Source organism: Cyprinodon tularosa, unplaced genomic scaffold (genome assembly GCF_016077235.1).
Source record: "Cyprinodon tularosa strain WSP-4 unplaced genomic scaffold, ASM1607723v1 ctg1349, whole genome shotgun sequence".
NCBI classification, from domain to species: domain Eukaryota; kingdom Metazoa; phylum Chordata; class Actinopteri; order Cyprinodontiformes; family Cyprinodontidae; genus Cyprinodon; species Cyprinodon tularosa.
In genome coordinates, this window is record NW_024038167.1 from 2,016 (window position 1) to 24,610 (window position 22,595).

Here is a 22,595-nt window from a genome sequence, read left to right on the forward strand (position 1 = left end):
ACGCCTATTAAACACTTGCAAGAGCGTGCACAAGCCCATTTCTCCTCAGCCTCTCATCATTTTGACATTCCTAGTCAGAAATAATCTTATTTTAGTGATCTACAATGGAACAACAGAGGAGTGTGCTCATAATATTAAAAAAGCCTGCCATAGGGAACTTCATATGAACCTACACACCAACTTGAGCAGCAATCTTCTACATCATCTTAACCTCCTTTGCAGCTTTGGCTCTGTTCTTTTAATCACATTTTTTTTTTTTTTCTGCATAAAAATCTCTAGTTCCAGTGATTGAAATTCGCACGTCCCGTTGCCATGGTGACTCATTGAATCAAGGCTCCACGAATAAAGGCTTTTTCTACTTGTTATGCACATGTTCATCTCTGAGCGGACATACTTGGAGTTGATTAAACTCAGTCACAGCAGTTAAGAGTTTCCAACCTCAGCCTTGATCAATTTAGAATAGAACTTGTCATGAACAGTGTAAATCTATGGGTCTTTAGCAGGACGATCAAAATAAGTTCTTCACATTTATCCATCCAAACAAAATTCACTTTCTGAAACAAGTCACAATATTCAACTTCATACATTTTTTTTAACTCTTGATTCCAACCATAGCTTAACCTATATTCTACAAATGGGTCCACTCCATGTGATTATGAATATTCAAATGTCATAATACCTATCCCAGACATAAAACCCCAATTCTTTTGTTTATTGGCTTGTTGAACAGATGAACTAAAGTATAGCAGCAATAAAAGGAATTTCATTTCTTTGAATACAATAATAAATAAAAAAAAGTCAAACTCAGGATGGGACAAACTGTCTTGAAATTTAATGTTTTTTTTCACACAACCTGAAACAGTCTTATTTCCTAGATTACTCTGTTGATCTTGTTCATAGAAAGTTTTCTTGCTACCACATTTTACTATATAAATATGTTAGGGAATTTTCAAATTCAGGCTCCAAACGGAAAAAAGTAATTAAAGTGAGATTAAATGCAATATCATAAAGTGTGGACTGGAATGACTAGGAAGGCAGAGCATCAATACTTAAACCAACTTTTATCCACTCAGATAACTACAATAAAATGACAGCCAAACCTTTCCTCAAAAACTTCTTAATCGCTGTAATTACTAAAAGCTTTGTGGCACTGAGGTGATTGGTGAACATGTCTTTGGCTTTAATCTTTTCCAACCTGGGCTCTCTTATTCATGAGAAAAGCCAAATGTTGCATAACCCAGTCAGGCACAACCTCAGCCCAGCGACCGTCTGCCAAAGGACTGCCTTTAGAGTCCTTAAAGGACGCGGTGGCCGTTATCATAGCAGAGTGCCTGGGATTCTTTTCATGAATTTCCTCTGATCTATCAGCAAGATGGCTAAAAATAGGATATGTAGTTCTGGTACCAGAATCTTCATTTAAATTCCCTTCACCCGTTAATAGGCTCAGAGGATGCTCTTGGTCTGTGGATCCAGTAAGATCTGACTCCCCATCATTGCAAACCACGTTTTCGAGCCATTGTGGATAAGCTTTCCCTGTCTGCAGCCCTCCGAGCTGTGGGTTGGTATCTTCACCCAGTCCTGCTCTGCCAACAGAGTGTCTTGCTTGAACTGGTGTTTGGATGTTTTCTGCTATATTAACACACATTACCCGTTTTGGTCCCAAGAACAAATCAGATGTACCATTCTCTGACGCACTAGAACTATTACCATTAAGGAGGGTGGGCCCTTCAGTACCAACGGCACTATACAAAGTGCCTTGTCCCCCATTATAACTACCCTTTTCTTCCAGAGACTCACTATGAACAGCCTCACAACCAGCACTGTCACTGTGAGGACAAAGTGTATTGTTGGAATTTACACCATTAGAAAGATCTTCAGAAGAACCCTGAGCGCTCTGGTTAAACTTGATACCAAAACTGTCATTTTTTCTAGTATCAGAACCATAAGTTGAAACTTTTGAGCTTTTATGGGATAAACTAGTAACAACACTTCTTAAAACTGGCCCCTCTTCTCCAACCTGACTGGATTCATTTTTTGGGGTAGCTTCATCAGACATGGTTAGCAGCTCACTGCCTTCATTTCTCATGATTGTGACTTTTTCATCAGTTTGCTCCTCTTTTGCTTTTGCCGACACTTCCTCCAGCTTCCATTCTTCTCTGCCAACAGACTCTTGGTCTTTCAGATCACTTCCATTCTGTGGAAAAGTCAGGCCATCCTTTTGATCCCCACCCAGGTTCAAATTCTGATCCACATATTCTTGTTCCTCTTCAGCTTTGAAAGATCTCAGTCTTGCCGTCATCTTCTCCTGGTTTGGTTCAACATGCCAACCTGAACTTCGGACATGGCTCTTCACAGCTGTCAGAAAGAGTCAAGTCAAATATTTACAGACATCGAGCAGATATCCAATTTATTCTCATGCAAAAAAAAAAAAAAACATCTCAATTCTTCAACAAAAGCAGTTCCTTTTATGTTTTAGATGTCTCTCCAATCCAGCATGCCAAACCTCAAGCTTAGTAAAACTGTTATGGTGAAGAGCAATCCTTGCATTCTGCTGTGCTTAAAGGCCTGAACACACCTAATCCGATTTTGCATCTGATCTGACAGAAACTTGTGTCGGACGAGGTTGTGGCGTTTATTGCTCAGTAAAAGTCAACGTAAGAATATCTGATAAACTTCACAGAAGTCTCTCTGAGAATTGTCTCAATTGTCTTAAAAAAAAAGAAAGGTATTTGAACATTTATATCTGTTCTGGTTAGTCATCTGGGGCTTTGCTTTATAGAATGTGCTAGTGTTTTTTATTTATTTATTTTTTAATAACTTCATAATCTGTCCAAGTCAAATGTGGGAAGTCGTTTTAATTTGTCAAGCACAGAGACAAAAGTGAAAAAAATCTCAGCAGATGTGCTCATCCTGTCTTGTCGGAGCCTCTCTGGGCCGGATCTCCCAATCTCGTTTTTTCAGAAGTGCTGTCCGACGGGGTCGGGGTTCTCCCCCTGCGCCTGTGGAGCAACGTGCCAAATGCTGCGGGGATCTCATCCACAGTCACAGGCCAATACAAAACACCTGTTTTTTTTTTTTTTTTTACTGCAGCACATACCACCTTAGGGAATAAAGGTTGCCAATTTATAAATATATATATATATATATATATAAATATATATATATAAATATATATATATTTATATATATATATATATAAATATATATATATATATATATATATATATATATATATATATATATATATATATATATATATATATATATATATATATATATATATATATATATATATATATATATATTTACTTATTTATTTTTTTTGTTGGGGGTCACTGTAAGATTTAAATTTCTTAATGCACTAGTTTGTACAGACTACAAACTACTTTGCCGCAAACCACAAAACGCGCAAAACCATCATTTAAATAGGGCGTCTCCAACAGTTTTGCACCTTCCACCAGTTACGCAATCACTCTTGTTAAATCACCCGCAAACCATGGTTCAGCCCCTCGCGCAAAATTCCAGTTTGCGAGCGCAAATTACTGCACGCAAAATTGGATCTTGATAAATCCGGCCCTCTGTACGCAGTCAGTGTGACATGGACAAAAATTGGATCAGATAAAAAAAAAAAGGCCTTGAGGAGAGATGCATCTAAGAAATGCAAGACAGTTTGCCTTGTTAAATTATTAATATTAAATGCTAGAAATCGTATAAATGCTAGATGCAGGATTTACATAAAATTAACTTACACATGTCTGTGTCCGTGCACACAGAATCACAGCAGGAACACAATGAGGATGAAGCCGTCACTTCTTCCCACCTACATAACAAACGCAGAAGCACTCCTGTTCATTAGTAAATGTTATATATTTTACACATCATTAAAAGAGGCAATAGTAGATTATTTCAAAGAAATACTTCCTCAAAATGACGGTAATATCTAACAATATACAGAGCCACATTTTCTCAGCTTAGCACTAAAGCCTGCTTAGATAAACCAGTCTGAGGGTCACTTTAACCTAGCTATTAAACCACGGTCATCATTTGAAATAAAAGCAATGACCCAGACACATATTTTTATTTAAAAAAATTAAAGAGGTTCTCAACATTAGGTTGTTGGTTTAAATATGGATAAGAGCTTCATTGATTTTATGTGCAAGACTTTACCAATTAGTGAGAGGATGTCTTATAAGTCACTGACCTGCCAGCATCCTTGTTGAAGTTGCAGGACTTTGCGATGTTTGAAGGGGTCAGACCAACAGACACTGTGCAGTGGAGGTACTGAATCTACAAACAGTGTAACTGGATAAAGTTAACCATCTCAGGTGGATGGAAAGCATCCTACGATTCTCTAAAGTGGTTACAATTCAACCAGATCATACAGTCAGATTGATTCAAGTTGTTTTGCATCAAATCATTTACTCAAAGGCATCCCTCACACTGCTGAACTGAAATCTCTGCTTGTAATTTTAAGCTTTAAAATCCATCCATCCATCTTCCATCACGCTTGTCCCAAGAGGGGTGGCAAGGGGTGCTGGTGCCTCCAGCTGTCTACGGGTAAGAGGCGGGGTCCACCCTAGACAGGTCACCAGTCCATTGCACGGCAACACCGAGAGAAACAACCATTCACGCACACACCTAAGGAGAATTTAGAGAACCTAACAGTCATGTTTTTGGACTGTGCGAGCAAGCCGGAGTACCTGGAGAGAACCGACGCATGCTCAGGGAGAACATGCTAACTTAAAATAGTAAAAAAAAAATGTATACACTATGGGCCGGATCTATCAAAGGTTTGCGTGTATAAAAACGTGAGCTATTTCACTGCGCACGCTAAAAAATGTACAAACTGATCTATCAACAGCGTGCTAAAAGGATTTGATCTTTAAAACGCGCTAAATAGCGCCTCTTATCCATTTAGTACTTTTTCTGCAATGAATATGCAATATGGGGCGTTTACACGCAAAAGTGCGTCTTGTGGGAGGAGAACATGTAAATATATTAATTTAGCACTCGCAAAGTGATTTATCAAACCTGAAAGCAATTTTGCTAACGGTATCTGACTCTATATTTAACACGTTTCAAAAGAAGGTGCAAATGGTCTGTATGCGTAATTGCGCACACATGGCAGCGGTTATTGTCGCAAGAAGGAGACATGGAAATGAAGCAAGGAGACGCAGAGAACGCATTTTTTTCACTCCGTGTGAATATTTTTGGAATGAAGGAGGAAACGATCATCAAAACATATCGTTTATCCAGCATTGCCATTTTGGAGCTGTTGGGGGAACTCCGAATGGATTTGGAGCCAGCCACAAGGAGGACCCACGCAATACCAGATATCACAAAACTCCTTGCAACATTGCACTTTTTTGCATCTGGGTCATTCCAGCGTACGGTTGCAGCGAGAGCTGGGATCTCCCAATCTCGTTTTTCAGAAGTGCTGTCCGACGTTCTAAATGCCATGTCGCCCTGACGCCCTACCGGAGAACCCCGACCTCTGCGCCTGTGGAGCAACATGCCAATGCTGCGGGGATGCGTACGCGCAGTCATCTCATCCACAGTCACTTCTTGGGAGCCATTTGGGATGTGCATTTTTCTACAGGCCAATACAAAACACCTGTTTTTTTTGTTTGTTTTTTTTTACTGCAGTGAAGTAGAAATTCAGCCACATACCACCTTAGGGAATAAAGGTTGCCAAAGTTTTTATATATATATATATATATATATATATATATATATATATATATATATATTTATTTTTTTATTTTTTTTTTTTTTTGGGAGGGGGTGTCACTGTAAGATTAAAATTTCTTAATGCACTAACTACAAACTACAAACTACTTTGCCGCAAACCACAAAACGCGCAGAACCATCATTTAAATAGGGCGTCTCTAACAGTTTTGCACCTGCCACCAGTTACGCAATCACTCTTGTTAAATCACCCGCAAACCATGGTTCAGCCCCTCACACAAAATTCCAGTTTGCGAGCGCAAATTGCTGCATGCAAATTGGATCTTGATAAATCCGGCCCTTAGGCTTCAAACTGTGGTTTTACAAGGGGTTTCATATTCACATATATATAAAATGGAATGTTAAGACCTACTTTAAAGGCAACTGATAAATGCCTGATTAAGGTGGAAGGCATTTGCAGGAAGGCCTTTTGCATGGTAGTGAAGCCTTTGGGTCAGGTTCAAGCTTTGTTATACGTCAGGTGTGAAACTTTTCGAACATGCAAACCCCGTAGTGCCTGGGGATGCTTCAAACCCCATAAACATTGCTGGCTACCTCTTCCTTCAGTGTATAAAAGTTATTGTGGAACTTACTTGTGAGACTCCTCGGAACAGAAAGGCATCCACTGAGAACTTCACCACACTGCCCCCTCCTGACAGGAACTGAGAATTGCTGTCTTCTCTCCTGCTGTCGGTCATGCAGCTGGAATCAAAAACTAAATCAAAATATAGGAAATGGATGACAAAACACCATCGCATGTTTTTATACTTTCATTTTTAATTACCCATAATTAGTAATGATATCCACTTTAGGTGAGCTGCTCGAGTGTTCTGAACTTGTAGCTTGGCATGAATCCACATAAAGCCTCTCGCCAGATAACAGAGTTCCTGTCTGAGCCAAAAGATAGACCTGCTCCCCTAAATAGAAGGTGTGACCTGGGGACAGAGCTTCCCACTGGGCTGGTACAGATAGAAAGAAGAATTTTACAATTACAAGTACACGTTAGATCCTTAAAAACACAAAGCAAAAGGTATAATGTCTTAAACTAAAATCAGGTCAATGCTTCAAAAAGGAAGTGTAACTGTGCCTAAAGGTTTCTGTCAGTGAAATGCACTTACTGGTGCCAGACTTGTTTTAAATTTTTAAAACTCTTCAACTAATCTAAAATATTAAGAAAAATTAGAACTTAAAAAAAGTTATAAAACACAAAAACAAAGAAGATCAGGAGATACTCACCGTTACAGACAGTGAGGCTAAACGTTAGTTTGCTTCTGATACTCTTCAGAAAGGTTGTGTGCTGAACTTGTGGCCTAAAACCAACTTTGTAAGAATAATGAAACCTGAAACAGATTGTCATATGAAAAGAGGGCAAATAGGGAAATCCATGCAGAGAAATAATAGCTATTCAAAAGTAGCTTCTATTAGCAAATCATACAACATCCTTTGAAACATTACATTACTGTAAATCATAACACACTTAAACCCAGCCCTAGTAGATGGGATGTTTAATGTATTATAATTTGTTTTATCACGACAAACATAGTTTGGTACTATAGAAATAAAAGCAACTAATGTTTGATGCAAATTTATACTTTATTGAAAAGGTTTGTCAGATAAAGTTGGTTTAGAATCCAACCGAATATCTGGTCCACTGCTTCCTACAGTGAGTTTTAAAATGAAGACTCTGAAAACTGCTCTTGTCCCATTAGTCTCCTCTTGATAGACTTTGTTTACTCTTGACATTAAGCTACAGGACCTACACTTATATACATTTAGTCATCAGGAGTCAAATGTATTTTTTGTTATTCCACAAGAACTTGGTGAAGTTTGATCCATGCACGATCATTCTTGCTGGGGCACACAGTGTCAATTAAATTAAATTAATTTTATTTATGTAGCAGCAATTCACAACACACCATTCCAAGACACTTTACAGACAATTAAATCAAGTTATTGGCTCATATTAAGATTGGTTAAAATGTTTTTAATCAAAGGAAGCCAATAAATCAGGGTCTGGCATTACTTTTATATTAATGGGTATTTTTTATATCTGGCTATAAAGCAGATTATTCTTGGTTTAAACAGCTATGGTCATTTCTGCTTCTGCCTCTCTGCTCTGCCTGCACAGACCTAACTCTCCATCGCTGCCCTTTACTTTTACCTTCTTTTCTCTTAGCCAAACTGACAGATGTTTGGCAGAACTTAATTTTTCCAGGATTCTCTAGCTGGACTACTTTTAAGTGTACATTTGTATCTTATTTTGATCACACTGCAGAGAAGGAACAGTCCTTGTCAGAGCAGAACGCCTCCCTTGACCACAAGGAATTTTGACAAGCTTCTACAAAATATGGCCTCCTTGGAAACCAAGATTAACCCGACCGGAAGTGCACACCGAAGTAAATGCTGGTTATTGAAATGATACAGTCCTGCCAGTGCCAACTTTACTGGTGTAAAGCCGCTTGCTTCTGTGCTCATGGCTGTGATTGGTCTGCTAGCTTAAACCCGCCCCTCTATACGTGCGCATTCAAAGATTCATGGTCAGTAAAAGCTGGATTAAATTAGTGTATCCAGACCAACGCTACACCTGAATCTGTCACTGGCTTTATATCACAATGTCACCAGGTGACTATGAACCCATCAGAGCGTTGGTTAGAACAGCTCAATACATGGATGTGTCACCATTTTCTCCAACTAAATAAAAACAACACTGAGGTAATCATTTTCTGACCATCAGAGGAAAGATCCAGAGTTAGCTCACATCTTAGGCTGCTGGAGCTAGAAACCACTCATCATGGAGGAAATCTTGGTGTCATGATGGACTCAAGACATCATGGTGGGGGCGCTTTAAGGGTGGGGACTGATGGAACTACAGTTATTCGAATAGGATTTTTGTATTTTCCAAAAATTAGCTCTTTCCTGAGGTTTCATCCGAAGAGGTGAAGAACATCATCAGGAAGATGAAATCCTCCAGCTGTCCCCTGGACCCTCTCCCAACATCCCTAGTAAAATCCCACATTACTGTCCTAATGATCACTGCGGTTATAATTAATTCCCTTCAATCTGGTCATGTTCCCCTGTCTTAAAAAATGCCATTACCACACCATTGCTTAAAAAACCCACTCTTGATCCGGTAGTATTATCCAAACATAACTTCTTTGAAAAACTCCAGTCAAGTTTCCGTTTCGCCCACAGTACAGATACAGCCCTAGTCAGAGTCACAAACGACCTCCTCATGTTGTCCGATGCTGGCTCTTCATCCCTGCTTATCCTCCTCGACCTCTCTAATGCGTTTGATACTGTTGACCATGGCATTCTCTTAAACCAGCTCCACCTCACCGCTGGATTAATTGACACTGCTCTCAGTTGGTTCAGATCATATCTCAACAACCGGACAGAATCCATCTCCCTCGGCCGCTCCAAATCAAATCCACACACAGTTACGTGTGGTGTCCCCCAGGGGTCAGTCCTCAGCCCCATCCTCTTCATCCTTTACCTTACCCCCCTTGGCCAAATCATCAGCCGCCACAATATCTCATTCCACCGCTATGCTGATGACATACAGCTCTATGTAAATGTCACAGCTGACCCCCTATCCTCACAGTCATCACCATCAAAACTCACAACCTGTCTGGAGGAGATAAAGGTATGGATGGAGCAAAACTTTCTTCAACTTAATAGCTCCAAAACTGAAGCCAACCAGGTTGGAACTCCTCATCAAATCAAATCATCATCCATAACCAGCATCACTTTCTCTGGTAGTAACATCTCGCTCTCGTCAACAGTAATCTTGGTTTAAGAAATGGACTCAAAACTCACTTTTGAAGCCCACATAAATCATTTATGCAAAACCTTTTTCTACCACCTCCGAAACATTTCCAAACTCCATCCCATTCTCTCCCTCCCGAGTGGAGAAAAGCTGCTTCATGCCTTTGTCTCCTCCAGACTTGACTATTGCAACACACTTCTCATTGGGAACCCTAGAAAGAGTCTGCAGAGGCTTCAGTGCTTTCAAAACTCTGCAGGTAGGATCCTGATGAGAGTGCGGAAACATGAGCACATTACCCCCCATTCTCCATTCACTATACTGGCTTCCCATCTCCACCAGGATTGAATACAAGGTTTCCCTCCTCACACATCAATGCATCCAAGGACATGCCCCCCCCCTACCTTAAAGAACTTATCAACCCAAAGAACACAACCCGCTCCCTTCGCTCAAACTTGCTCCACATTCCCAGAACCAGAACCAGGACAATGGGAGATGGAGCATTTTGTGCTGCTGTCCCACATCTGTGGAATTCCCTCCCTGATGCCCTGAGGGTTCCTCTATCCACAGAGTGTTTTAAAAAAGGCCTTAAAACATTTCTTTTTAGCCAAACTTTTGGTCCCCTTTAAATGTTTTTTTTTCCCTTCTATCTTTTAAAACAGCTTTTATTATTATCATAATTTTTTGGTAATTTAATTTTGTTACGCATTTGTTTTTTAATGCTTTTCTTTTTTGTAGTACTTTAAGGTCTTTTTGATAAAAAGTGCAGTATAACTCAAGTGTATTATTATTATTATTATGATTATTATTATATAGGACCTAAAAAACCTTAACGTATAAAAAAAATAATGAACAGCCGATTCTGAGGCCAAAATCGATACATCATGCATCACTAGAAGTACAATTTCTATTCCATCCATCCAGAAAAATATGGATATGCTGCATTTTAAATATAGCATAGAATATATTTTTCTTGTAAACTTTCTGGGAAACTTGGAGATATATTTTATTGCATGTTGCATATCCCAGCAAATCTGTTTCACATTTAAATCTGCAGCTCTCCCTACTTCTCTGTTTAAAAAGATTCATGAACCTCTTTACTGATATAATGATGCGAGAAACAACATTTTAAGATCTGTAGAAGCTCTGCAGTCTGATTCTGTCAATACAATAAGAAAACATGTACATTTTAACCTGTAACTGGGAGTCATGGTCGTCTGAGAAGCCAAGCTTTTTTAACTAATAAAGAACACAACATGCTGCCCTGATTCTCTCCTCCACGCAGCTACTCTATATGCAGTGGAATGCGACCTCAAATTAGGTGTCTCAAAGTGACCTGATGATGTCACACCGAGCAGTGGGACATGGGAGCAGCGCGAGAAAAAACACTGACTCAAAATGCTCTGAACATAGTTGCATAGCTGCACCCAACCTCTGTTACCTTTGACTAAAGTAAATGATTGGAAAAGTTGAAAAAAACCCAGAGATTATTGGTGGGGACCGTCCCCACCACACCTTCAGAAGTTACGCCTGTGCTGCAGAAGCTCATAAAGCCATTTCGTAGTCAGCTTTTTATTAGCTGCAGAACATCTCCAGGATAAAATTAAATTAAACTAAATTAGATTAAAGGACAAATGTCCAGCAGGATCTAGAAAAACTCCTTCATGCATTTATCTTTAGTAGAATTGATCACTGCAGCAGTCTCTCCATAGGTTTGCCTAAAAAGACCATCAGACAGCTGCAGCCGATCCAAAATGCTGACACCCGTGTCCTCACTAGAACTAAGAAAGTAGAGCACATCAGCCCAGTTCCGCAGTCCTTCCACTGGCTCTCTGTCGCTCAGAGAATTCACTATGGATGAATCAACCAGATGAATTAATTATTGAATTAATCTTCCACTAATTTAGTAATCGATTGTTAGCTGGAATGTAGAAACTCTAAAACGTGCCTTTAGCTGAAAGAGAGACTCACCTTGAGCAGCAATTATACCAAAATTGTAAACTTTTGCATTTGAGATAAAAATCTTTTCTGTCTGCCAATCTGCTCTATTCAAAACTCTCACATGTAAAAGTTTTAGTTTCACCTGATTTAATGTTACAAAAAATCTTCTTTAAGGAACCTTTTGCTATTTATCAATTAATTTAAAAAAGTTATCTACAGTTTAATCAATTTGCAAAATAATTGTTAGTTGCAGCTCTAGAATAGACTTTAAAATTATTTTATTAGTTTATAATCACTGAATAGATCTGTTGTCAGTGGATCTACCTCCCAGACCACTCAGGTCTTCTAGTTCCAGCCTACTCTGTTCACCCAGAATTAGAACCAAACATAGAGAAGCAGCATCTATGCTCCACTGATCTGGAACGAACTCACAGAAGACTGGAAAAGAGCTCAAAGCCTGAGTTCTTTGAAGTCAAAGTTTAAAACATATTTCTTTCTTTAAAGCTACCTTTGGCTGTTGAAGTTAAACTGTTAACTGAGGTATCATTAGTTCTGTTTTGTTTCAATACCTACTTTTATCATGTTTTTATCTTGATTGCCTTTTATTTTTTCCCATTTTATTATTACCCAATGCCTGTAAAGCACCTCTGATTGTCTGTGCAGTAAAATGTTCTTGACAAACTTGCCTTGAAATGGTTCCTTTTAATTGAATTGTTCCTCTTAATTGTTCTCTGATCATTTGATTTCAGTAAATGTTTTGAATCTTGACAAGTGTTTCACTCCTTTCACTTCTGCAATGTTTTTTTCTTGCAGTTCAACCTTCATTAATGAGTGCAATAATTACCTGTTATAATAGCAATAAATGGGAAGGTTAATTGGAGAAACTCTGATGACAAAGCCTTGTGAGGGTGGAGTGTAATTCAACAGATATGAATACACCAGCTGACCACCAACCACCTAAAAAATGAGAGAAAATCTAAATCAAACATTATGGCTGGCTTTGTGTCCTCAAAAACAAATTTATAACAAAAATAGATCTTTACATCACAGCCAACAAGCAAGACAAAACACCACAGAAGAGTTGGGACAAACTTGTTTGAGACCTCTGGGGGGGGTTTCTGAAGAAGACATTGGGCCTCACGCAACAACATCTGCATATTCTTGTAAATTTATCTTACTTTATTCACCTAGAGTGGTTAAGGAGGGACGAATCCCTCCTAAACCTGATTGAGTCAACTTGTGCATAAGTGAGCACGCCTTACAAAGTAAAGTAAATCTGCAATATTACCGCCCCAATAATATCATACATGGATGCTACTTCCCACACTGTAAGGCCTTCATTTACAGAAATGGTAATGCAGACGAAGAAGGAAAAAATTTACGTTTTGGAGCGAGAGGTTCTACTGACAGAGCTAAGCAGCAGAAGCATGAGTAAAAACCAAGCATTTCTTCATACGAACGGTTGTTGCACAAGTTCATAAAAGCATATCTATTACTCGATACACATTAAAAGAAAAGACCCTCTGTGCCACAGACTTTTTTTTATGATATTATAAAGAAACATTCACAGAATGCAAGTCAAGTTAGTGTAAAAGCTGGAGTATCTTGGACTTGGGACTGCCTGTTAGTTATATTAATCTGTAAGAGCCATAGTGATAAATCTGAGCCGTTTCCTGCAACTTGTTCAAGTTTGTTAAAATTCCTCTTGAAGTGAAAAAACCTTTTCTATTCTCATATGATTCATATTATTTTTAATGTGAATCTGCTGCAGAAATTAAAGGACAGAGACAGAGTTTAAGTGAATTACAGTACAAAAAGAAAAAATATTAAATTATAATGTGTTAAATTCCCATCTAATTTTTTTATAAGTACAAATTGGAAGTCCTGACATAAAAAAAAAAAAAAAAATCTTGATAATTTCTAACAATCACATTGCATATGACTCCAACACAGATTACCCTTTTATTATCAGCCTTGTAAGTAGCCCATTGAAGCACGGGTGCATATAAGTTATTTGGCATTATTGAAAAGGATACAAATTCTTTTTTAATGATCATAACAGTCATTTACTGGTTTTAATAAAACCTCAGAATGCAGCAGCAAGGCTGTTAAAGTAACTAAAAAATGCATCCAACTCATGTCATGGCCTCCCTGCACAGCTTCCTAAACCTCACTTGTATACTTTAACCTTGAGGTACTTCATCACCAGGTCCTCAAAACAGGAACTGGTGATGACTCTCCATCAGTCAGTTTAAAGACTAATCCAAAGTAGTCTGGGCTATTCAGGGAAATGTTCCTCAGGGCTTGAAATGTTATTTATTGTACAGATGGAATAGAATATTTTAGAAAACCATCCATCCATTATTTGACACGCTTATCTTGAGTGGGGTGGCGAGGCGTGCTGGTGTCTATCTGCAGCAGTCAATGGGTGAGAGGCAGGGTAGACCCTGGACAGACCTCCAGTCCATTGCAGAAAACCACTTAAACAAATTTTCATTAAGAAAGGTCTTACTTCATGTGCCGTTCTAATTTCTCAGTGAAGCTCTAAGAAATGTTTTGAAAGGTACTGTAAATATTGAATATCTTTTACATCTAGTAAAAGACAATTGATATGCTAGTCTTAAAAGGAAAAATCATTCAGAATTCAAGCTTCTTAAAGTACTTTAAATATGAAATTATTACATACAGGTGCTGGTCATAAAATTAGAATATCATGAAAAAGTAGATTGATTTCAGTAATTCCATTTAAAAAGTGAAACTTGTATATTATATTCATACATTATATACAAACTCATATATTTCAGATGTTTATTTTGTTTAATTTTGATGATTACAAATGACAACAAATGAAAATCTCAAATTCATCATATCAGAAAATTAGAATATTACTGAAGACCAATAAAAACAAAGGATTTATAGAAATGTTGGCCAACTGAAAAGTATGAACATGAAAAGTATGAGCATGTACAGCACTCAGTATTTAGTTGGGCCTCCTTTGGCCTGTATTACTGCAGCAATGCGGCGTGGCATGGAGTCGATCAGTCTGTGGCACTGCTCAGGTGTTATGATAGCCCAGGTTGCTCTAATAGTGGCTTTTAGCTCTTCTGAATTGTTGGGTCTGGTGTATTGCATCTTCTTCTTCACAATACCCCATAGATTTTCTATGGGGTTAAGGTCAGGAGAGTTTGCTGGCCAATTAAGAACAGGGATACCATGGTCCTTCAACCAGGTACTGGTAGCTTTGGCACTGTGTGCAGGTGCCAAGTCCTGTTGGAAAATGAAATCTGCATCTCCAAAAAGTTGGTCAGCTGCAGGAAGCATGAAGTGCTCTAAAACTTCCTGGTATGTGGCTGCGTTGACCCTGGACCTCAGAAAACACAATGGACCAACACCAGCAGATGACATGGCACCCCAAACCATCACTGACTGTGGAAACTTTACACTGGACTTCAAGCAACGTGGATGAAGTGCCTCTCTTCTTTTCCTCCAGACTCTGGGACCTTGATTTCCAAAGGAAATGCAAAATTTACTTTCATCAGAGAACATGACTTTGGACCACTCACCAGCAGTCCAGTCCTGTTTCTCTTTAGCCCAGGCAAGACGCTTCTGATGCTGTCTGTGGTTCAAGAGTGGCTTGACACAAGGAATGCGACAGCAGAAACCCATGTCTTTCATACGTCTGTGTGTGGTGGTTCTTGAAGCACTCACTCCAGCTGCAGTCCACTCTTTGTGAATCTCCCCCACATTTTTGAATGGGTTTTGTTTCACAATCCTCTCCAGGGTGCGGTTATCTCTCTTGCTTGTACACTTTTTTCGACCACATCTTTTCCTTCCCTTCGCCTCTCTATTAATGTGCTTGGACACTGAGCTCTGTGAACAGCCAGCCTCTTTAGCGATGACCTTTTGTGTCTTGCCCTCCTTGTGCAAGGTGTCGATGGTCGTCTTTTGGACAACTGTCAAGTCAGCAGTCTTCCCCATGATTGTGTAGCCTATAGAACTAGACTGAAAGACCATTTAAAGGCTTTTGCAGGTGGTTTGAGTTAATTAGCTGATTAGAGTGTGGCACCAGGGGCCATCAATTTTGAACCTTTTCACAATATTCTAATTTTCTGATATGATGAATTTGAGATTTTCATTTGTTGTCATTTGTAATCATCAAAATTAAACAAAATAAACATCTGAAATATATGAGTTCGTATGTAATGTATGAATATAATATACAAGTTTCACTTTTTAAATGGAATTACTGAAATCAATCTACTTTTTCATGATATTCTAATTCTATGACCAGCACCTGTATGTTCAACAAATAAGTGTTTTTAAATTCAGAGTAATTTTGAATGTGCTTTACTGGAGGCATCCATGTTTGTCAAAGAACACTACTGCCACCTAATGGTTAGTGACGTCACGGTGCGGTATCGGCTGTTGATCAAGTCCCAGTGCTGTATCTGGTGTTTGTCACAACGCGCTATTATCCAAGTCATCTTGAAAACATTCTTCTTCCAAATGTTGGCTACATATTACGGGTTTTTTCTCTGGCCAGAAGTTCGATGGCAAATCCTCCCTCTTCAAGTTGGCGATCCAACGACCAACCCGTCCGTGGAGGATCAGGAATCAGAAAGGTGGAATAACTCTTTTTTTCACTTTTACCCGATGTATTCCAGCATCCAGCTGCCATGCACGTGGGCATTGTCAGTTTCACTATAGCTCTGGTGAATTTCAACGGTGAAGTCCTCTGGAAATCTTCAATAATTGTTGTTGATTGCAGATGTGTCTAGTAGTTCCCATTGATTTAGCTTGGAAAGCGGGGAGAATGGCGCTAGGCTTACCGCGACGTGACGTCACTGCTGGAAGATGGCAGGAGGGAGGGGCTACTATACTTGGGCAAAAAATGGTCGTTCCCAGACTCAGCGATCACGACAAAAAATACTGTTTTTATTATTTTACTGATTCACGCTAAATTCATAAAATCACAGCAACTGTATTAGTTATAGGTATAAATAATGATCCATTAATTATTTCTTGCTGACCGGACTTCTCTTTTAAGTACATTTTGTCTGTTCTACCCAACACACAAAACAAATCTAAATTAATTTCCCTCAGTAGCCATCGAGAAAGTACGTTAAATACATTCAGGTCGATTGCGTGGTGGTGATAAAACTCCAAAAAAAGGAAAACGAGTGCCCAAAAGCAGTGTTAGGAAACACTGCTGCTATAGTGAGACTAATTTTAATCAGCCAACATTTTCTTAAAAATACATAAATTGCTCTCAAAGTGGTGAGTTTATCTATAAAATAGAGTAGATTTTATGGTGTTCTATTTGCAACAACAAAAAAATGTGTGCATGTGTGTTGTGACATGTCCCGTGTATGCCAGACATGCAGTGGGTTTATGTGCATCTATCAGATGTAAACGCCGTGTCCTAACGTATTATGTCTATGGAAAATATGCACATGTCATGAGTTGTTGACCGCGTCCTCATGATGATGTTTGACCATGTTGTGGAACCCGTCTTTTTTTCCTGTTGTCACATTTTGTCTTTTGTGTTCTCCATTCTCACCTCTGTCTGGCAGCGTTATCCCTCGTCTCCATAGCCAGCGTCTCTTTTCTGTCCTTATTCACAGTAGCAGTTTGTTTTTACTGTATTTTGTTTAGATGTCACAAGAGTAATTTTCCTTTTTCATCAGCTCTTTATTCCAGTTACCTTCAGCCAATGCATTGCTTTATAACTTACCAGTCAAGCTAAAACCATGTACATGCAACTTCTGGCTGACAGCGCTGGATTTATTTTACCATAAGAGGCCTAAACACAAAAGATTTTTTTCCTGCAAACTTTAGCTTGAATGCAATTGAAATCCACTTTTTATACACTTTTAGTGAATTGGTGTTCAGACAAAAATTGATCTAAATGCAGAGGAAAAATGTGTCCACTGCAAAATTAATAATTTCGTTCCCTGATATAAATAAGCAGCATCAAACGGTAGAAATTATGAACAGATGAGAGATTTAAAACCTACACCTATTTGTTGGGGCCCATTGGACATGCACTGCAGCTCAAATTGCAGGTAAAATTAGATGTTTTTGTTTAGGCCTCTTATTGAAAAAAAACTCCAACCGGAAGTAGCATGCACACATTCCGTTCTTGACCACTGTGTTGGCTACCAGTTAGTTATAAAGCAATGCATTGCCTGGAGGTAACTGAACAGAGAGAACAAAGAAAAGGGGTGATTGCCATTGTAACATCAGACAGAAAAGAAAGAAGCAAACTGCTACTATGAATAAGGACAAAAAAGAGAGACACGACAGGCGACACAGCTAGACAGAAGTGAGAACAACAGATTGTAAATGACAGGTTCTAAAACATGGTCAAATGTGACAACAGGAGGACAAATGAACAATTCATGAAATGCACATAAAATACTACATAGACAATACCAACACACAGCATGTGGACACAACATCTACATCTCGCAGATACATGCTACATATACAACCGCTATTACTTACACATGCCAAACACATGCCTCACATACATGAACACGTCACAACACACGAGCACATTTATCTGCCGCAAAATGAGCGCCAATATCTTTTTCTTTATTGAACCTGTAGTTTTTAAAGTTAATGTTTCTAAGAACACTAAAGCAAAGGACTTCAACGTTTTCCAGGTCAAGGACCCCAAAACTGGTGGCGAGATCAAGGGGGACCCCTAATTTTATATATTGTATGAAATTGTGTTCTATCAAACTGGTTCTATAGTCACTCTATTACAGATGGAGTAATGTAACTAAAGTAATCCCTCCCTGGGATTATTAAAGTATTTCTGATTCCTGGTTGATGGGACAGGTGTTGTGAATGAAACGGTGTCCAGCTTGAAAGAGCTCCTGTGTGTCTCTGAATGTGAGCATTGATGACTGAAAGACATCTTCTGCCTCCATTGATCTGTTTACTGCAGTCTGTTGGATTCATGTTAATGTGGATTTAAAAACATTTCAATTAGTGGAAAAAACTGCAGGGGGAATATAAAAAAAAAAAGTCTAATCAATCAAAACTTTTATAACCCCCATGCAGGACCTCCGTGGACCCCCTGTTGATGACCTCCACACTATGACATACATTATATACAATACAATCTGTCATAAGCTTAGTGTGAGAGGTTAGCGATTTCTGGTGGTCTCTCTGAAGCTTTTCCTGATGGTTTTTCTTTTTCCTCATCCACCAACACATTGCTGTATCCTAGGCATAGGCACTTATAGGCAGGGGCCAACAAGGCCCAGCGCCCCTGTACTTAAAACATGCACTACAAAAAAAAATGTTTTGGTATGAAAATGTACATATAGCCCCTGATTCCACATACTCCCTCAGCGCTCCGCCCCGCTCACGTACATCGTGTTGAGCTCTTGTCTGTCATGTTAATCAATGAGAACTGTTCCACATCCACCGCTACTCCTCCACACGTCACCATCCACGTACATCTTCTCCGTCCGTCACCGTCAAAATATGGAGCCAAGCTATATTATGCTCCACTCCGGTCAAGATCTGTAATTGAATCGCACTAAACAGGAAAAAGAACGCTCGAGAAGATCCGGTAGTCCAATTAAAATACGGTAAAATATTGATAACTACAAATTATAGCATAATTCTTATATATTCCCAAAAAAACGAACACTGTTTATTTAAAAGATTGGATGTAAACTAAGTCTAAAAACACTTATTGCAGGAATGAATGAAGAGAGGCTGAGTTTGGAAGTAGAGAACAAACATAGTTCATAAAAAACTATTATGTATGATCCCTGATAAACAAATCCACAACAAAAAGAAAATATTTGGGCAGAAACTGTACATATGCTGGATGCTGATTTTTTTCATACGTCATTAAATTAAGCGTTCATTTCCGCATGTTTTGCTCCTATGAATTTAGTAACATTGTTTAATTCAGAGGAAGTCAGAGCGAAGCAAGACGGGAGGAACAGCGGAGGATGCAGTTTGGTGCAGAGCGGGTTTCAATAAAAAAATTATTACTATTTCAAGTAGTTTGTATGTAATTATCTTATTTTTGCGAGAAAATAAGGCAATAATCTTATTTACCTGCTCATTTTAAGAAGTTTTTACAGTTTAGATTACTTTTTGCTGTGTCAACCTAAATAAGTCATATGATTCTATCCATTGACAGAATGGACTGCACTCACATCTTAGATCTTGTTTTGAACTTTCTGTTATGAGACTATCATGATTTCAAGAAGTCTTGCAAAGTGCATTTGCCTCACTGCATTGGCTACGGTGGCCCTGAAGTGCAAACTGCAACTACAAATCTAAAAGCGCAACTACATTAAGGAAATCCAACTATATTATGGAAAACACAATTGCATTAACCTACCGGAAAAGGTAGGAACCAGTGGGAAACATGAGACATCGCTGATTGGACGACGGCGCCGTTTGACCCTTGAACCGGAAGTTGCGTCGTCTGAACAGTCCAGCTTCTTTTAAGTGTGTCTTCAGTGTACGCAAACTAACAGAAATTTCGTGATTAGTCTTGAGCATATCCAGTATCACCTCGTACGTTTGTCCTGATTCAAAATATTCCTGGATAACGGCAGCCATGTTTGGGGCGCCGACAATATCCATGTTTTCAAAAGCCGCAGCAGGCAGAATGACTTCCGGTTCAAGGGTCAAACGGCGCCGTCGTCCAATCAGCGATGTCTCATGTTTCCCACTGGTACCTACCTTTTCCGGTAGGTTAATGCAAGTTAGTTTTCCTTAATGTAGTTGCGCTTTGCTTTATGTAGTTGCGATTTCCTTAATGTAGTTGCGCTTTGCTTTATGTAGTTGCGCTTTGCTTTATGTAGTTGCGCTTTGCTTTATGTAGTTGCGATTTCCTTAATGTAGTTGCGCTTTGCTTTATGTAGTTGCGATTTCCTTAATGTAGTTGTGCTTTTAGATTTGTAGTTGCAGTTTGCACTTCAGGGCCACCGTAATTGGCAGATTGTTGCACTTCTTTTAAGTGATCATCTCTTGCTTAGTGGATCAATCTCCATATATTTAGATCAGACGGACAATTTTTGCAGCATGTAACTGATGATAATTGACTTGGACCAATTTAATCATTCACCTTTACAATTGACTTTAAGAAATGCAGTCACCTTAAAACTTCAGCCATAATAAGATAAAACCAGGTTTTCATCATCATTATTCTTGTTCTGTGTGCCCATTAAAAACAGCGCCCCCCACCCTGGCCCCCCGGCAAACTTTGTCTAGAACCGCCACTGAACTTAGAGGTACAAACCTGAAGTTTTCCACCACAATCCAGCAATCCGTGCTCAAAGTACAAGAACCGGGAGGTGACTACCCTGGGAGGGCACGCGCCTATCCGGAACCGGGATGGTTCTCTCCAGGCCCGCAGCTGGTAGCGGTCCACCCGCACAGACACGCGCTCCGCGCCGCACCGAGCCTCCACAGCGCGCGCCACTCTGTCCGTGACGCTCTGATGTTGCCGCAGCGGAGGAATGAGGAGTCCGGTGACTCCGGCTGGGGGGGGCCCTCTGTACCCTCCAGGCTGGAACAGCTGCTGCGGGATGAGCGGCGAACGCGCGTGGAGGAAGACCGGCAGGCGGTAGAAGGGAAGGCTGGGCATGCCGTTCATCATCGCAGGCTCCATCTCCTCTGACCAGGCCGGAAGCAGAACCGGAGCTCCAAATGTAGCATGCAGCAGCCCCCAGAGAAGCCAGACAAACGCAGACATTACCAGACGGCAGGAGGAACTAACCCGGTGGGAAGTGTTCAGCTGCCCGCAGTAAAAACTCTGCTTCTGCGGTCAGCTGCTCACCTGTCCGCTTCATTATCACACCTGCAACACCTGATTGGCTCTTTCTATGCGCTCTGTCCCTTTGATCTGCATGAAGGGAGATAACAAATTTTTCAAAGAAACTAAGTATTTGACAGCAAAAATATAGTTGACACTCAAAAAAGTAAATTTGAACCCTGCTTTTCTTTGATAAAATTTTTTTTTATTTGATAGAAGTCAAATCATTTTTGTTTAAAGCAACTTTTTGAATTGCAGAAACATTGTTTTTTGATTGGACCATATAATGAGGAGGAAATTAGATTCTTTATGATTCACTCAAAAAAGAAGTCACTTCAAACAAACAAACAACAAAATTAATTTTTAAAAAGCCTCTGGAATAAAAAGATAAACGTTTGCGAACATATAAAATAGTTTTTGAATGCAAATAAAATATTTGAGACTTCAGAAATTGCAATTGAACTCCTTTTTAATAGAAAATCTTCTCTTTCATCTGAGTAATCTTTTTTGTTTGGGACCTACACATTTGTGTCTTAATCTTTCAATTCCCAAAAAAATTTTTCAATCAAAGAAAATATATTTTCAATCAAAGAAAAAACTGTTCAAATGTATGGAAGCCCATTTCCGCCATGCTGTTAAAAAGACTAAAATATATTGAATGTGGCAAATCTGCTGCCAAAGATTTGTGGCAGCTAAGCTGGCTCGGAGCTCGTCTGCCTGGCTGTGTGTTTCCTGGACGGGGCCGCCTGTGGAGCTGGTTGACAGTTGCCTTTTGTATCTATGCTTCTTTTTCTATGTCTGCTTCTGTCTCCTTGAACCCCAGTGGGCCTCAGCAGATGGCCGCTCACACTGAGCCTGGTTCTGCTGGAGGTTTCTTCCTGTTCAAAGGGAGTTTTTCCTCTCCACTGTCGCTACAAGCATGCTTAGTGTGAGGGATTGCTGAAGAGTCAATGAGTCGATGCAATCAGCTGGTTTTCCTTAGATAGAAAACTTTGAATCAATCTGACTGGATGATCTGGTGAACTGGAAAGTGACCTGAGATGACATGATGTGGATTGGCGCTATAGAAATAAACTGAATAGAATTGGTTATTTAATACATATAAGTTATGAAGTGTTGTTCAAAGAGTTTGTCCTAAGTGATCTCTTTTCAGGGAAAAGAACTAGAGAGATAGCGTATCAGGGTGCAGACACAGAGCATGTGTTTAACAAGAGTTTGGTCAATGTTAGATGATGAGGTGACTCAGAGCAAGGCCTTTTTAAAAAGCCAATTTTCCACAAATAAATTCTAAAACCCTTTGCTGTGGCTTAACTGAATGCTTTATTAGAAATCTTTAACACCGTGGAACTATTAATACAGATTGTC

The 22,595-nt window shown here is 39.3% G+C and overlaps 1 protein-coding gene across 1 annotated transcript; it reads right to left on the reverse strand.

The window, feature by feature from the left end:
• Positions 1–876: 876 nt before the first annotated feature.
• On the reverse strand, positions 877–21,295 carry LOC119778542. The gene is made up of 8 exons (XM_038277810.1): positions 20,715–21,295; positions 12,276–12,388; positions 6,964–7,067; positions 6,512–6,686; positions 6,321–6,429; positions 4,202–4,287; positions 3,750–3,820; positions 877–2,355 (listed from the first exon to the last, which is right to left on the reverse strand). The coding sequence occupies exons 1-8, from the start codon at positions 21,168–21,170 to the stop codon at positions 1,181–1,183; spliced, it is 2,289 nt and encodes a 762-aa protein (XP_038133738.1). The 5' UTR covers positions 21,171–21,295; the 3' UTR covers positions 877–1,180.
• Between the last annotated feature and the right edge of the window lie 1,300 nt (positions 21,296–22,595).

What these genes read in the sequence shown, in the direction of transcription:
- LOC119778542 (XM_038277810.1), bottom strand. Translation starts at nt 21,170, where the DNA reads ATGTCTGCGTTTGTCTGGCTTCTCTGGGGGCTGCTGCATGCTACATTT. An exon ending in ATTTATTGCTATTATAACAG is followed by an intron (nt 7,068 to 12,275) that starts GTAATTATTGCA and finishes AATCTGTTTCAG; the next exon opens with GTTTCATTATTCTTACAAAG. An exon ending in TGTTCCGAGGAGTCTCACAA is followed by an intron (nt 4,288 to 6,320) that starts GTAAGTTCCACA and finishes CACTGTTTGTAG; the next exon opens with ATTCAGTACCTCCACTGCAC.